The sequence below is a fragment of the Haliotis asinina genome, chromosome 5 (assembly GCF_037392515.1).
Source record: "Haliotis asinina isolate JCU_RB_2024 chromosome 5, JCU_Hal_asi_v2, whole genome shotgun sequence".
Lineage (NCBI taxonomy): Eukaryota > Metazoa > Mollusca > Gastropoda > Lepetellida > Haliotidae > Haliotis > Haliotis asinina.
The window spans coordinates 20,363,670-20,380,248 of NC_090284.1; the positions used below are offsets into that span (position 1 = coordinate 20,363,670).

The window sequence follows — 16,579 nt, forward strand, 5'->3', positions numbered from 1 at the left end:
TAACATGTCTTGATTTTTTTTAACAAAAACTAAAGAGTTAAACTGCCAATCACTACGCAGCTGTACTCCTGCTATTTATCATCCTTCAAACAATTGAGGGGCATTGGGTTAGCCTAGTTGTTAAAGCGTTGGCTCATCAAGCAGAAGACCTGGGTTCGATTCCCTATATAGGTACAATTAATGACGCTCGTTTTTGGTGTTCCCTGTCATGATATTGCTGGAATGTTACTAAAAACGGTGTAAAACTAAATTCACTCATGAACTAAACTCACTCAAATCGTGACCAAAGTTATTAGTCTGTTGAAACATTGAATAAAAGATATAAAATTGCAGTGGTACAAAATGGTGGCACAAGGAACACCTGATGAACACCTGAACATGATCCATATGCAGACATGAACAAAATAGACATTTACATCAGTGAAGCAGACACAACTATGTACATTTAGTTGCATTCATCAGACTCGCCTCTCCATAATGTGTGGAAACTCAACTGATTCTCACACAAGGGGTGGGGTGGTAATCTAGTGGTAAGAAAAGCACTGATTCCCCACAAAGGACAAAATATGTATTCCCCATCATGATGTTTAGAAAATATTGCTTAAAGCAACATAAATCCATACGCATTCACTCATGTACCATAGAGTCTGCGATGGGTGGGTTTGAAGGGCAACATCTGCATAATAATAATCCAGGTATATTACATTACGTATTACTGCTGTGACATATAATATATATTCCTGGTGTGAATTCATCTGCGTGATGTACATAATTATGTTCAAGGTAGACAAGCGTTTTACATATTTCACTGTGTTATATACCAGATACTGTTCTCCAGATGTAGTGAAATTTGCTATGATTTGTTTATTGACTTATTCAAGGAATATCGTATTATGCACATTTCACCATAAAGCTATGAACTTCATGTATTTTGTCTCCTGTTTCATGTTGTCTACAAGTGTCTTAGGCAGTTATTAATCATTTAAATGATAATTTCTTAAAAAAAATATATATATATATAAGACCAGGGTCCACATATCTAGACTTGCATCATTAAAAGATAGAATTACTATACATGTAGGGCTTAGCAGTCAGTACAGCCATGGAGCAAGTTTACATTAATGCAACAACTGCTGGTGAGGACATTTCTGACACTATGGTCTTTGTTGCAGGATGAGTTTGATGCTGACTGGGAGGACCCCCTTGAGATGGAGATCATGCTTGAGGACTTTGAGCCACGCCAGAGGACACCCTCCACCAGCATGGACTCCTACTTCTGATGGACCGACATCTTGGACTCCTAATTCTGATGGACATCTATGGACTCCTACTCCTGACAGACCTCCATCATGGACTCTCTACTTTTGACAGACCTCCAACATGAACTTACCTTCTGATGAACCACTATCTTGGACTCCTAATTCTGATGGACCACCATCTTGGACTCCTACTTCTGATGGACCTCCACAATCTACTGCTGTTCAGTGTTTTCAGTCATCTGAAGCCCCAAGAGAATGCCTCCAAAGATGATGACCTTCAAAGCTTGACACCATCAACCTGCAGAAAATGCTACCAACGGCCTCAGCGGTGATGACTTGCAGAGCTAGTTCTGATCCTAGATCAGTTGCCCCATCTCAGATTAGAGGTTCTCAGTTACATTCATAATGTGTTGTCCTACTACAGTGAGGAGGATCCCTGTTATTTCCCTGATACTGTACCTTCTGAAGATTCATGCTGTTGTAGGTCTGGCCACCATGGTTCATCAACTCAGGTTTCAAGGTGATTTGCAACACATTACCACAGGTTTTGAGGTATTAAATGTGTAAACATACCTTGAAAAGCTTTTATAATGACTTTGAAAATCTTTTTAGCCAGAGTCCTGATCCTCGAGTATATTGTGCTGCAGATCATCTCATGTTCTCATAAACACTGAAAATATTCAACGTCCTGTTTCCATTGGATAAATCCAGACTTAATGACACATTCTTGCTGGAAATGAACATTGTTCTGAGGTAAAGGGTTACCATGGTAATATTCCAGATATCCTCTGTTCTGGACAGAATATCTATGGCGCTTGAATACCTCTGGAAAAATACCTGCTGCTCTTTCAATAGCTGTGAGGTCAACATACAGGATCCAACGTAGTAATGATAAGGTAAGTGTGCTATCACAGTCTTCCTACATAATGTATTCACACATGATAATAGGCAGTTAGATCGTCAAGTGGTTAAAGCATTTGCATGTCATGCCAAACACCCAAATTTGATTTCCATCATTGATGCAGTGTGTGAAGGACATCTCTGCAGTTTCTCGCCACGATATTGCTGGAATATTCTGTGCGTCAGCCACAATGATTCTAGTAAGAAATTCAGTGGCATAAACATTTGATCATTTCCACACATATTGTATATAAAGCCCATTTCTCATGTACCCAACTGTTTTATTGCTGAAAATTGCAAAAAGCATTTTAAAAAACATGCTGAGTCACTGTCTGATTTCAGCAAATCACTTTTCATTTTTATTTCTACTTTGTTGTTAACAGGAGTTGATGACAGTGTCCAAGATGATCTCAGAAGGCATTTTGAGTCTGGCTTTGATCAACGGCTTGTATGCTCTCGACATGATTGTTGGTCCCATCTATGTTCGCCAGCACTCAGGCCAGCACCTCATTGAAATGAAGTAATGTATTCAAACAATTATGCAAAAGCTGTATGATGTGAGTGCCAAAGCTTCCATTTACCAAGGATCTTCCTGTATATAGTTTAAGAGCTAGGATGGTGCCAAATGGATGCTGCAATATATATTTCAATATTTTGGTCCAGTGACACTTCATTTCATAGATTTCATGTGTTTCGTCAGTTCTAAACCAAAAAATTATAGACCAGTTTATAAAATATTCCATCACCACATTATGTTTTCGCAACATTATTGATAAGCCTCCTGAATAAAAGAGACTACATTGCATCAAATATTTATTAGATACATCAAAGTGGTTGATAGCGATAACAGCATGTTTTGCTGACCTGGCCCCAATTTCTCCAAACAAACTCAAGTTTTTACTCAAATTTCAAACTGAGTTTGACAATTTGAAATAGCTGAATTCATTACTCAACTACATTTCTGCAATAAAAGAAGGTCAAAACAAGTCAAATTGTCATCTAAATTTGAGTTTATCATCGATTTCAGTTCATTCTGGGTAATGCATTTCCTCAAATTTGAGTAAAAACTCTAACTTAAGTCAAAACTCAGACTTAAGTTTGTTCCAGAAATCGGGGCCTGAAATCAGAAATTGTTTTAAGTGCCATGTACATATGTCAATTTTTTGTTGCTCATTGAGGAGCAAAAGTGCTAATTTGTGCCTTGATTTGTATGTCTGACTGACTTTTTTCGCCTCTGCATTTGTTCCCCATAGTGGTGCTAGGGTCATTCCTCTTGGGAACATACAACCATCTGCAAAATGCATAAATACAGAAAATGTATGTGAATGTTGTTTTCAAGTTCTATACAGCCTTCTACAATAATGTATCAACTTTTGTAACAGAGAAGGGAATGTGCCTTGATGTAATGATGGACATCCTGCAAATGTGTGTCTACATTTGTTTCTGCAAAATGTGTATATATGGTAAGTGTATTTAGATATTGTTTTCATGTTATATACACCTTTCTACAGAGATGCATCAAAATTCATAACAGAGGAGGAAATGTGCCATAATGTAATGATGAACATCCTGCAAATATGTGTCTACATCTGATTCTGCAAAATGCAGAAATATGGAAAATGTATGCAAATGTTGTGTTCAAGTCATATACAAACTTCTATAATGATGTATCAGACTTGAAAGTGGAGGAAATGTGCCTTTATATAATGACGGACATCCTGCCAAAGGAACAAATTGAGTGTCTACATCTGATTCTGCAAAATGCATAAATATGGGACATGTATGCAAATGTGTTCAGTTTATATGCAACCTTGTACAGTTATGTATCAACATTCATAACAGGAGGAAATGTGCCTTGATGTGATGACGGACATCCTGCAAAGGAACAAAATATGTTGCTACATATGATTCTGCAAAATGCATAAATATGGAAAATGTATGTAAATGTTGTGTTGAGGTTATGTACAACCTTCTACAGTGATGTATCAACATTCATAACAGTGGGAAATGTGCCTTGATATAATGAAGGACATCCTGCAAAGGACCAAAATATGTGTCTACATATGATTCTGCATAATGCATAAATACGGAAAATGTATGTACATGTTGTGAAAACTTCTGCAAACCACACAAAACCACACTGTTTTTTCTGAACATATCTGGGCACTTATTTGTACATATCGTGCACACGTGCTCAAGAAGCCACCATCGTATAACCTACTGCTCATATTATGTCTGTTGTTGAAGGTGTGGTGAATGTACGTTTTTGTATTTCACTTTTTCCATTCATCTGCTCTGCATTGGTGTTCATGTATCAACCACATATCTATATCCCATACTCAAGTGTCATTACATGTATTCATTGTGTTACCCTTGTGTGCCAGTAATTTGTGTAATGTTGGTAAGTGTCTGTGTGTTATTGCATGTTCAATGAAAACTGGCATTTCGGCTGTTCAGTCCATGCATTCATATTTTGTTCAAACCTGAAAAGTGCGTCCAGTGACGACGTTGATTCTTATACTTATACTGACTCTCCATCATGTCTTGGTGCCTATGTCCAGTTGGTTTAGATGTACTAATTACCATGATTCCTCAGACAATATCTGGGTCATTTCTACAACATTAACTGTTTGAATGACTTTGTGAGGTCATTGTGAGGATTAAAGATTTTTTTTTAAAATAAAAGAAGTTTGAGACGACCCTCAACTTGAAACTATACATACTGTGAATCATTTCAAGTTGGGGATCCTCTCAAAAGTTTTTACATTTTAAAAAAAACTCTGTAATCCTTGCAGTGACATGAGGGCCAGTGCTTGAAATGGCTTGCATGGGTAGCCATTGTGCGTCAGCTTAAAGTAAATCAAATAAAGGTGAGAACAAGGGGTGGCACAGTGGTTTGCTTGGCATGATGGGAAATAGGCGTCATTCCTTGATATTGTCTTGCAAATTGAAAATGATGAAGTTTGTTGATTGCTTTAAGACCATACCATTTTCTGGATATTCCTCGGAAACCACCATATAGATTTCCTGAGCGCTTTCAGTACTCCGTTTCTTTAGTTAACTGGAATCTTCTGTATAGATTTTATCACCACTTTCAGTTAACTATTTGTAGTGATTGTCTGGAATGTTTTTATTAGATTTCATGGGCACATTTAGTGAACCATTTTAGTCATTAATGGAATCTTCTAATGGATTTTATGAGCACCTTTAGTGAACCATTTTTGGGGGTAATTAACTGGAATCCACTGTCTAGATTTCAGGAGCAACTTTACTAAGCTGTTTTAGTGATTAAATGGATTCTGCAGTCCAGATTTCAGGAGCACCTTTCATTCAAACATATTAGTAATTATCTGAAACCTTCTGCTTGAATTTCACCAGTGCCTTCACTGCTGTGCTATTTGAGCCAGGAATGCCATTTTGGTGTGAAATTTGTAACATATCGAACGTGTTTGTCAATCATCCGTCATCATTTTTCTACATTTTCAAGTATGTATATTGTACATATTGTCCATACCATACATGATCGACTCAGGTTAGTGCAGTAAACAGAGCCATTTCCATTAAGCGTTGTCAGTAACACATGACTCAGGGTATGCTAACGTCTCATCAGCCAGTACAATGGTAATTTCCCAGACAGGACTTCCTGTGTCATTATTCTTAATATATACTAAACAGCATAAGAAACGCAACTCTGTTTTTTGTCAAGTTTTTAAATGGAAGACATAAGCATGAACACTTACTTTTATGAGATTTAATTGTTTTGAAACTTGTGTTTCTTTTGCTTTTCAGTATAACTCTCTTATGTTCATACTTCTATTTCATCATTGTGTCTGTATGGCTTGTTCTATAGGCTGCACAAACGTTTATTATCTTTAGTTTTAATTGGTTTTATGATAAATGCACATATTTATGTCAGCATGAGTCTGATAGTTATCAAGAAGGTGTTTATTTGGTACATTCTCAGCACAATTTTGATATATTCTTTTTATAGTTTATTCCTCAGTTTGTAAACTAAAACATTTATGTCTGAATTTAATTTAGAAGATAATAACACAATGCAGAAATAATGTAACATAATAATATATATATATACCGTAATAGACTACGAGTAATGTAACCTATCAGATATGTCATGCACCTTTTTGTCATGGTTTTGCTTGGTAAATAGTTTACCCTTTTATCATTTCTCAACCAAACAAACATGTTTGTTACACAACTGGTACAAATTGACAAAAAGTGGCAACCTGTACTGACCGTAACAGACACAGTTTGTATTACTCTTACCATGTATGCCAATGAATATTTTCATAAAGAAAGCTATTTAATTCTAGTTTTCTCAAGCAATTGCTTATTTATGCATTTGACAATCCATGTTAAAAAGTGCATTATATCGCAACAATAAATAATGGAATGTAAATAAATATTTCAATGTTACTCCATTACATGAAACGTTTTTACTTATCTAGAATTTTGTATAATATTTTCATGCCATAATGCAACATGTTTGCGCAAGTGTGCAATACGTGCTAGATGTTTTATCATATGCAGAGACATGTATGCTAGTAAGTCAAGTATTTCTAGTCAATGTCAACGTGCCATAATATTGTAATAATTTGTCCAGTGAGTATTGATACCGGTATTTGTATATAGTTATTGATATATTTAATATATTCAGTGATCATACGAGCAGACTGTACAGTGTACATTTTGGTAGAGTAGTACATGTAGCTAGACATTCCTTCGTTGCCATCAAGGTCTGGGCGTGTTTACAGGGGAAAGTTAACAATGTGAAATATGTTGTTTCGTGGAGTGTGAATATCTGTGATTTCATGTTGAAACACCATATTTGTTATGTTAGAAATATATAAAACACCAATATTTGGGTTTCTTGCTATGAAATAGAATATTTTTTTTTGCTCATTCTTTTGAAAGTTTGTATGCTAACAACATGTTCATGTTGAGATCTCGAATTATTCTTTTAAATCTTCAACTCGGTCACGTTCTGCACAACAGTCTTAGCGATGCGCCACTATCCCATTTTAAAGTACAGGGTTACGACAGGTCTAACGCTATGACACACCTAAGACAAACTAAAGAGTTCCAACAAGTTATAAAGTTACGAACACTTTGTGGATCTGGGGCCCGTTACTCAGATCCACTGTAGCGCAGTCGTAAGTCTGTGGTAAGGAGTTACGATCATCTTAGCGCTACGATCTCTATGTGGAACCAGGCTCTGGACCCTAGTCAAAGGTGGGCTGGGCTCTTGTTTACTTAGGGACTAGTTAAGTGTGAACAGAAGGGGTGACGTCATGAAAAAGCGTTATGGAATTTTGTTGGCATGAGAACATTACCAAATGTCAAATAAGCCGGGATGAAATGGGATTAGGGCAGTTATATATGATCTGATATTTTACTACATTACACAAGTGTTCATATTCCACACATCAGTACAAACTTACAGCTTTATGCATGGTTAGTGTGAGTTTGTAGTACGTTTTGAAAATCAGGTATGGTGTTCTAAACATTAGAAAATAAGCCTGTGTTTTGTTTGTTTATTCGTTTTTTTAGTTGAATGGTCCATGTAGTCCATCACTGTATATAGATTTGTTAATATATGTTAGCACACCATGTACATATTGTAAACATATAGCCAAGAGAGCTGATTGTGTGAGAGTTACCGCCCCTGTCAGTATTTCCACGATGGTGCAGCAGCACCGACATACACCGTGTCTGGTGGGTTTTTAGCCATGGTTGTCATAGAAACATGTAGTTGTGAATCTGAATGTAACTCGTCTCCAATAAACGCAGTTTATTTCAAAATTACCAACACTTTAGCTAACAGGTTAACTACGGATTTGTTTCCAGTGTAAACACACCTTTTCATGCAGGAAGTTTCTAGCATTTGTCAACCTACGTTAACTCTCATTTGACCTTGACCTCTTTTCAGGACTCCCTAAAATGTTCCGTGTTTGATCAATACGAATTCCCAGTTTCGTTACTGTTTCTAATGCACTAGTGCTAATAAAGTCTGATGAATCATATAAAGCCATAACAGAATGGCCTTCTACTGCGCAGAGTTGCATCCCTTGACAGTGTAGGCTCGGACGTGTTCTCCTGTCCTCGCATTTTATCTATGAGAGGCTGGTGTAACTGAAATTCTGTTCAAAGCACCATTTACCACATCCGTGTCACTGATTTTCATGCCATTTTCAAAAGAACCTAAGGTATCTATCACACCAGAATGTATTATCCTGGAATGTCGATGACATTCTCTGTCCTCAGTTGTTGGAGACAAGGTACAGCCTGGTAAGAATCACAGTAGAGACATTCCACTAGCATAAACTACTGCCCAATGACCTAGGTAGGTGCGTTCTCAACGAACTGACTTGTACCGTTTGTTCTTGTTAGGTGTCCCTTGCAAATTCTTAAGTACACGGTGAACCCCCCCCCCCCCCCCCCCCCCCCCCAATACCGTGGTATTTAGGTGGAATTACTACACCATTCAAAAGAAGTTAATGATAATCAAGTTGTTTGGTGTGTCTATCTTATGTATATATAGTTTTAACTATACCTACATACTATAACTGTTTATTTAGTGTTCGGAGACATGTCTACGCCCATTTCTGCTGTCCCACTGTGATTTTGCTAAGAGCGACGTAAAACCATATCATCAGTTTAGATCATAAGCACGTATTTAAGAATTATGAAGAAAATGTACACATTATGGGCTCCGTGGAACCCAGTCCCTTATGGAAAATAGTAATGTACATCAACCAAGCTTGGTTGATGTTAGGAAGTGAGCAATGATGTAAGTCAGTCTTTGAGAACGTTTTTTTTTGTAAACTGATGATATTTTATACTCGAGAAAAATAAAACATATAAACACATAAATATAATAAGAGTTGTGTTGTCCTTCTTAAGAAAACCCGATTCACGACGTGAGAAGGGATATAATCGTCCATACAGATTTATCAATGACATAATCAAACTCTTATTTAAGTTTACGATACTAGAATTTACTGTTACAGAAACGACGTGAATGAACCATATGTTTCTCAGTTACCATGTATAAAGCTATATCATACCAGCCTTTGTTCGAACCTGGACCAAGCACACCAGGTATTCAAGCCATGAGCAAAATCTAATTTGCTTGTGAAGCATGCGTTGAACATTCCAGAAGCTCAACTAAACTTTAAACTCAACTGAACGTGCAATACTGTATTGGTGGCATCGACTGACACCATGGTATCCCGGTTGTGTAGTTCGATGCTCATGATGTTGATCACTGGAGTAATTGTTGCTTCAGAATGAACAAGATAATACCAGCCCCAGTTACAGGAGTTTGGGCTAACTTTGAAGTCACCGCACTGGGTATGTTCAAATTACTAAATAATGCAATGTGATTTGGAATGTGAAATCGAAGTCCTGACTATTGATCGATAACGTTTACAACGGTGTATCAAAAGTTACACGTGGCCGGTCTTGATTCAGTCTTTTATCCATGGATGTACAAGCTGAATCTTCTTTCATTACTGAATTAATTGCCACCAGCGATTCAGTGAAATCCGGAAAGATAACGCGGCAGTCTTCTCAGAAACAGGATCGATCGACGCTACGCGTCGAGTCTCCCTGACGTCATCAAGTAAATGTAGGTATTTTCCAAGAAACGTATCCTTTATCAGAGGCGATCTCTTGATACATGTCTCATGTTATTTAATCCGTGAAAACTGTGCCATGTCGGACATAAAATATTTATTGCCTGTAGAGATATATCAAACATAGCACAATAACATTTACATACATACATACAGCACTTTTCATACACAACATAAGAGAAATCCACATGGAATATAAAGGAAGATATGGTTTAACAATGATTTAAAACCCGAATGATATTTGGGATAAATTCCTGTTTGTTTTAAAAAGCGACAAATACTATCACTGGCTCGACGCTAGGATTGTAAATTATAATCTAAAAGTATCAGGGGTAGGTTTACGAGATAAAGTTAAAACACATTTTCATATAAAATGATGATTGTCAAATCGTCCACCAGTAATAGAAAAAAATCTTTTTAAGAGTAATTTCTTATCACGCTGCGGAGGTCAGCACCCGATAGGTGTTACTATGAACATAGCGTTTGAGTTCGAATCTCATATACGGTAAATCTGGGTTGCCTTCAAATGGCTAGATTAATATTTAGTCCATAAATATAATTATGTTTTAAATATATTTAATGACGTATATATTTCTAACATAACTATATCTAAGTGGACTAAGTGGTATATAGTGTATTCCCCAGGGTCAATGAGACAGACAATAAGGAGGCTTACGCTCTGACCATGCAGACAGACAGACAGACAGACAGGTTATATTCAGTAGTTAGGGCACCGTGGCCTAAAGTGCAACTGAAGTTGCTAAATTACAGCTATTGGACACGTGACATGAAATTATGGTTTTACATGTGATGTACGGATAGAAATCATTTTTTAACATGATAACGGCAGCAGATTTAATAATATCAGCATTATTAGAATTAAATGCTTATATAGAGTTATATATCGTTTGTGGGGCATTATTAGATCATTTTAAATGTCTCTTTCAGCAGGCAGAGAAAGCAGAGAATAACCAGTGACGTTCGTCTTCATTCTTCTTAAAAGGGACTAAATACACAGATACAATTTTCGGGTTCTAACGTCAATTTACATTGTGAATAATGACCAAAAAAAAAAAAAAAAACTGGATGAATTTACTGATGCCTACGGATGCGTACCAATAAACATGATCTCAGATACAACGAATAATTTATAATTAATACGTTAAATATCATTACACCCATGTCTAGGACAATACGTAGCCTCCACAATTCAGTCATGCCCCTCCAGCGATCAATTCAACATGTGGGTCGAGGGATATACACGTTAATAGCAGCATCATGGACGTAATTAATGCTTGACAACGTCCTATGAATCGTGACGATGAATACTGCAACGTCATCGGCTAATCGTCTTCGTCTTGTCCTACAGACATATGTTATCTCTGTGAATACCGAGCGACCCAACACTTCTCGGTACACTTCCTCATCCCTGTACGACCCGTGAAGATCCGGGTAAGAATTGATCTTCAGCAACCCATGCTTGTGTGATACGACTAACGGGATCGGGTGGCCAGGCGCGCTGACTTAGTTGACACGTCATCGTCAACCAGTTGAGTAGATCGATTCTCATGTTGTTGATCACTGGATTGACTCGATTACTCACAGGCAGGAGCTATATATAGATGGAATACTACCGAATGCAACTTTATACAACATCCAAACCAAACAAAACAAAACTTCAACGTGATAGTGATAAGTATTAGTGTCAGTGCGGCGTAAAACTAAACTCATTTGCTCATCCTGGTACACGGGTCTATTGTGTATAAAGGTGTGAAGGAAACATTATCTAGTTTCACTGATACCGTGCCAGCTGTGGCTCATATGGCCCGTGAAGGTCCGGGGTAGAATAGGCCCTCAGCAACCCAGGCTTGCTATAAAGGGCGACTATGCTTGTCGTAAGAGGCGACTAACGGGATCGGGTGGTCGTGTTCGCTGACTTGGCTGACACATGTCATCAGTTCCCAGTTTCGCAGATCAATGCGCATGCTGTTGATTAATGAATTTTCTGGTCCAAACTCGATTATTTACAGACCACCTCCATATAGCTGGAATATTGCGGTATAAAACTAAACTCACTCACTCACCGCCATGGCCCGTGCTGCGAGAGAACATCACAGTGCATCATGTTCAATATTACGATTCTGATGATATAAAAGACATGTATAGAACGTCATACTAGTGCCTTTGGATTTTTTGTATTGAAGGAGAAGATATCACTGGGGCAATGAGATAACGAGTTCAAAGAAAAGAACGAGTTGTTTCTCTGCTCCCTGCACGTCAGGAAATATGGAATTTACAAGGATCTTACAGTCCCGTACACCCTTTCAAAACACCTTGTAAATAATTGTACAGTGGAAGCTGTCAAAACCGGCGTCTGTCCAATCCAGCAAGTTGTCAACACCGGCATAAAATCCAAGTCCTTTCCATGGCTTGTACATTTATCATCGGCTCTGCAATCCGGCACATAGCCTAAAATGGATTATTTCCTCTGCCCCTGAGTGCCGGATTAGACGGCTTCCACTGCATATATAAAACAACAAACATATTAACATAACTATGCATGGGGGGGATTTGGGCGAAATTTATTTGAAAGTGCACGGTACTGTCTCTGGTGGTGATTAGATGCTGGTATAAGTCTATACTGACAGATTTGGTTGACAGTAGGTGATAACTTGTCACTTATGACATGACCTCCTTTCCGGAAACTTGCGCGACAGTCATCTTTACTTTCTAAATAAATAAAGTACATTTTCCTGACTAACCAATGCGTTATAATAAGGCTTAGATTTAAGATAACTGTTTCTCAACAATCCGCTTACAACTTACGACCTCTCAAGAGCCCTCTGCGTGAGATCCATGTACATCGCCTCGAAACCCACGTCGTCACGTCAGTATAGCAGGACACGGAAGCAGTGGTCATTTACTGGACAGTATGAATGAAACGGGATTTCCTTGATAAAAAAAGTTCGTACGACAATTAAATGACCAACGTACTCAGAATGATTACATCAATCAGTTATTTGTTAAGGCATACCATATAGACCCTAATAAGCACGTAACATCCTTTCTACGTTTGACAAGGAAGTCGAGGGTACGCTGAATATTGAGTATACCGCTATACCACGCCCTTCCTCTTCCGTATCTATCAAGTCTTTGATATGGGTATGATTCACGTATCTGTCATGTGTTTGTTCACGTTATATGGTATTTGTTCTTTTCTTCTTAATCCATTTATGCAAAGGGTCTTAGATTGTCATCAAATTTTGTGAGCTGGTTTCTTTTTGCAAGCAATGAAAGGAAAGATGTGTCATTTTACACGTAAATATTTTTTCCCATATTTTTACACTGCAAAAGTGCGCCCAATAAATGGGACAGTGTGCCGATGAGTGAACTTAAATTAGGGGATTTATTAGGCTTAGGTGGGAGAAATCAGTCTATAAAAGCTTAAAATTGGCTCTTTTCATGTGAAAGCCTTCATGGAATAACAAACTGAAACCTGAACATTTCATGGGCCGTGATCCCCGAAATGCTTTCTGATGAACTAAACATCATAGCTGATAAATGTATCCCAAAGTCCTCTACCGGTCCTCACATATGAAAACCATGGGCACAGGGATATTTTACAGTGATAGGTAGGTGCATTCATACACACATAAGGAGGAAGTGATGGGCTTTGGGTAAGTATTTCTTGGTATGTCATACTAGATATGAGATACTAGATCATGTAAATCTTTGCTTCTGTTTCTGACAAACCATCTTGTATGCCACAAAGTGGATTATTGGTTCCTAAGCGGTAAACTAAACAATTATTGATCACATGTTGAATGGTTTTGCAAACCCAGCTGGTTAGTGAATTTGGTCAATAATTTGAAGGATCGGTATGATCACGCCCAGGTTAAGGAATTGGAACAATTATAGCATTGATGAAGGAACTTCCACTGACGTCCAGTTACTGTCAAAAAATATTTAAACGTGTTTCTAAACACGATTCTGTAAGTTAAGTTCCTGCAGCAGTATCTTGAGCTTGTTTAAGAACTTTATGAATTTCACGGAGAGAAACATTTCATTATAATCTTTGACATTTCTAAAGTCTTGGAGGACTTTGGGATACATTCATGAACTATGATGTTTCGTTCATCAGAAAACATTATTTGGGATCAAAATGCCTAATTTGAAATGTACAGGTTTCAGTTTGTTAATACACATATTAAATTGTTTCTTATAAAAGCCAGTTTGGTTTTATTCCATAAAAACTTTCATATGAAAAGAGTCAATTTTACGATGTAAGAGGTTGGGGACGGTATTTTGGCGGAAGATTGAGTATGGGAAAATAGCAAACCATTTTCATTTTATTTTTCTATTTGAACAACGAAAGTTTTAAAGACATTCTAAGCAACATACATAGTTAACATAGAGACAAATACAGAAATCATCGTATCTCACACTTCGCAATATTGGCAGGGACGTGGCACTGGTTTGCCTGATTTTACACAATGGCCGTAACATACATAAATATGTAGTCACTTCTTTGATATTCATGACCGGTTGAGTTTATTCCGGCATTATTAGATTATTAGTGGTAACAACGCTCACATTACCTGACAAAGATGCCCATGATACAGGGTGGTGGGTAGCCTCGAGGTCAAAGCGTTCACTCGTCACGCCGAAGACCCTGGTTCGGGTCCCTACATAGGTACAATGTGAAGTCTATTCTTGGTGGCCCCAATTGTACGTGATGTTTGCTGGAATGTTGGCTTCAAGGCGGCGTAAAACTAAATTCACTCAGTTCCCGTGTAGCATTCACCGGTTTTATTGTTTGGGGCAATTCCTAATATTGAAGACGTCTCTCTGTCATCTGCGGCTGTTTGGATGGTTCATTTGGGTCCTGGTCAAAGTGACCACATGTCAAAATGGCCACAAATCGTCCAAGTCAAAATGGACACAAAAAAGTCAAAATGGCCACACCAAAAAGTCAAAATGGCCATACATTATTTATTATTTTTTATACTTATTTGTAAATAAAGGCATAAGAGGGTATATCAGACAGAACTTGATGTTTATTACACATGTAATATTAAATCATTTTCAACAAATAACAAATATATATATGTATGTTCTTCAAGTACAAACACCTTTTACTGTTTATTTTTACATGTAATCCATGAGACCATTTCAATTCTACTGAATTAACAAATATATATGTGCATGTTCTATATTCATGTACAGCAGTACGGTTCTAGTTACTTCTAGTTAACTTAGCTTGATTACTCCAATGGTCCAGTCTGCTGAGAACATATGCGGAGAAGCTCTATTGGGCTAAGCTTTCCTTCCTTGTAGAGGCCCGAGACTGCGAAGATCTTCTCCTGATTACGGGTGGCCGTCTTTCTTGAGAACTCTCTTAGTTTGTCGTCATGGGGAGTCTTGTGTGGATGGTGACCTGGCGTGCCTCTTTATGTAGGACTTCAACAAGCTTATACAACCCGAGCGTTCTTTCTCCATAGCGGGAGTTGATTCGCCTGTTCCATCCTACAACACAAATACTCACATTTTAAATGTTATTCTTCCATTTTTCATTCTATTACTTATATATGTGTTAATTTAATAAATATGATTTATACTTATTATTTATTTATACTTACCTTCCACGTGATTGTTGGTCCTGATCGACTGGTTAAACACGGACCAGCTTGTGACGGTGAAGGTGCTGCTGTTTATCCATTGCCACCAGCTTGTGACGGTGTAGATGCTGCTGTTTATCCATTGCCACCAGCTTGTGACGGAGAAGGTGCTGCTGTTTATCCACTGACTGCTGAAATACCCACACACAGTCTTCAGAGCTGAAGTTTTTGCCTTCTGGTGTAGTCAGGCAAACACCAGTCTGATGTGACTTGGCGGAAGGTACGCAAGAGCCATCACTTTCTTGATGAACTTGTGAATGCCTTGGTTGGTCTTGTAGGACTTTTGTAAAGAATGGACCCGTGAAGGTCCCGGGGTAGAATAGGCCTTCAGCAACCCATGCTTGCCATAAAAGGTGACTATGCTTGTCGTAAGAGGCGACTAACGGGATCGGGTGGTCAGCCTCGCTGACTTGGTTGACACTTGTCATCGGTTCCCAATTGCGCAGATCGATGCTCATGTTGTTGGTCACTGGATTGTCTGGTCCAGACTCGATTATTTACAGACCGCCGCCATATAGCTGGAATATTGCTGAGTGCGGCGTAAAACTAAACTCACTCACTCACTCTGTAAAGAATGATCATACAATATGTTGATGTTGGCGTATACATTCCTCGAACAACTTAGCAGCCTTATATTTTACATGTTCATATACATTTTGTCGGCTGAAGTTTTCGATATAATAAAGCGTTTTCATTTATATGAACGATTCTGCTTCAATTACTTTAACGTTGGGAAGCTCGTCACGGTCGTTGTTCACTTTCAGTTGTAGTTATTAATGTGTAAGATTGGATTAACTTAGGCAGTTTATGAAATGAATAGATATTCCACGCACTGTATAAATATATAAAATTATTTCCGTCCATTAACAGACTGGAACGTCTTTGAAACATTCAGTGAAGTGCTTAAACACAAAATCACAATAGACTAATAATGCAAGGATCAGGATCGTAAAAATATGAAATGTACATTGACCCTAATGTTGACTCTCTCGGCCTTAACATTTACAGTATCTATGAGCTGAAACTAAACTTCACAATATTTAGAATTAGTATCATATCACATCGGCGCGCTGGTTGGTGGACAGTC

The 16,579-nt window shown here is 37.9% G+C and overlaps 1 protein-coding gene across 1 annotated transcript in view; it reads left to right on the plus strand.

Annotated features, from left to right (window-relative positions):
- LOC137284775 (uncharacterized) overlaps positions 1-1,779 on the plus strand; it is a 127,145-nt gene extending 125,366 nt beyond the window's left edge. The window contains exon 68 of the mRNA XM_067816743.1: positions 1,173-1,779. Coding sequence (XP_067672844.1) covers positions 1,173-1,280 — 108 coding nt within the window. The 3' untranslated portion in view covers positions 1,281-1,779. The remainder of the gene's footprint in view (positions 1-1,172) is intronic.
- Positions 1,780-16,579: the final 14,800 nt, after the last annotated feature.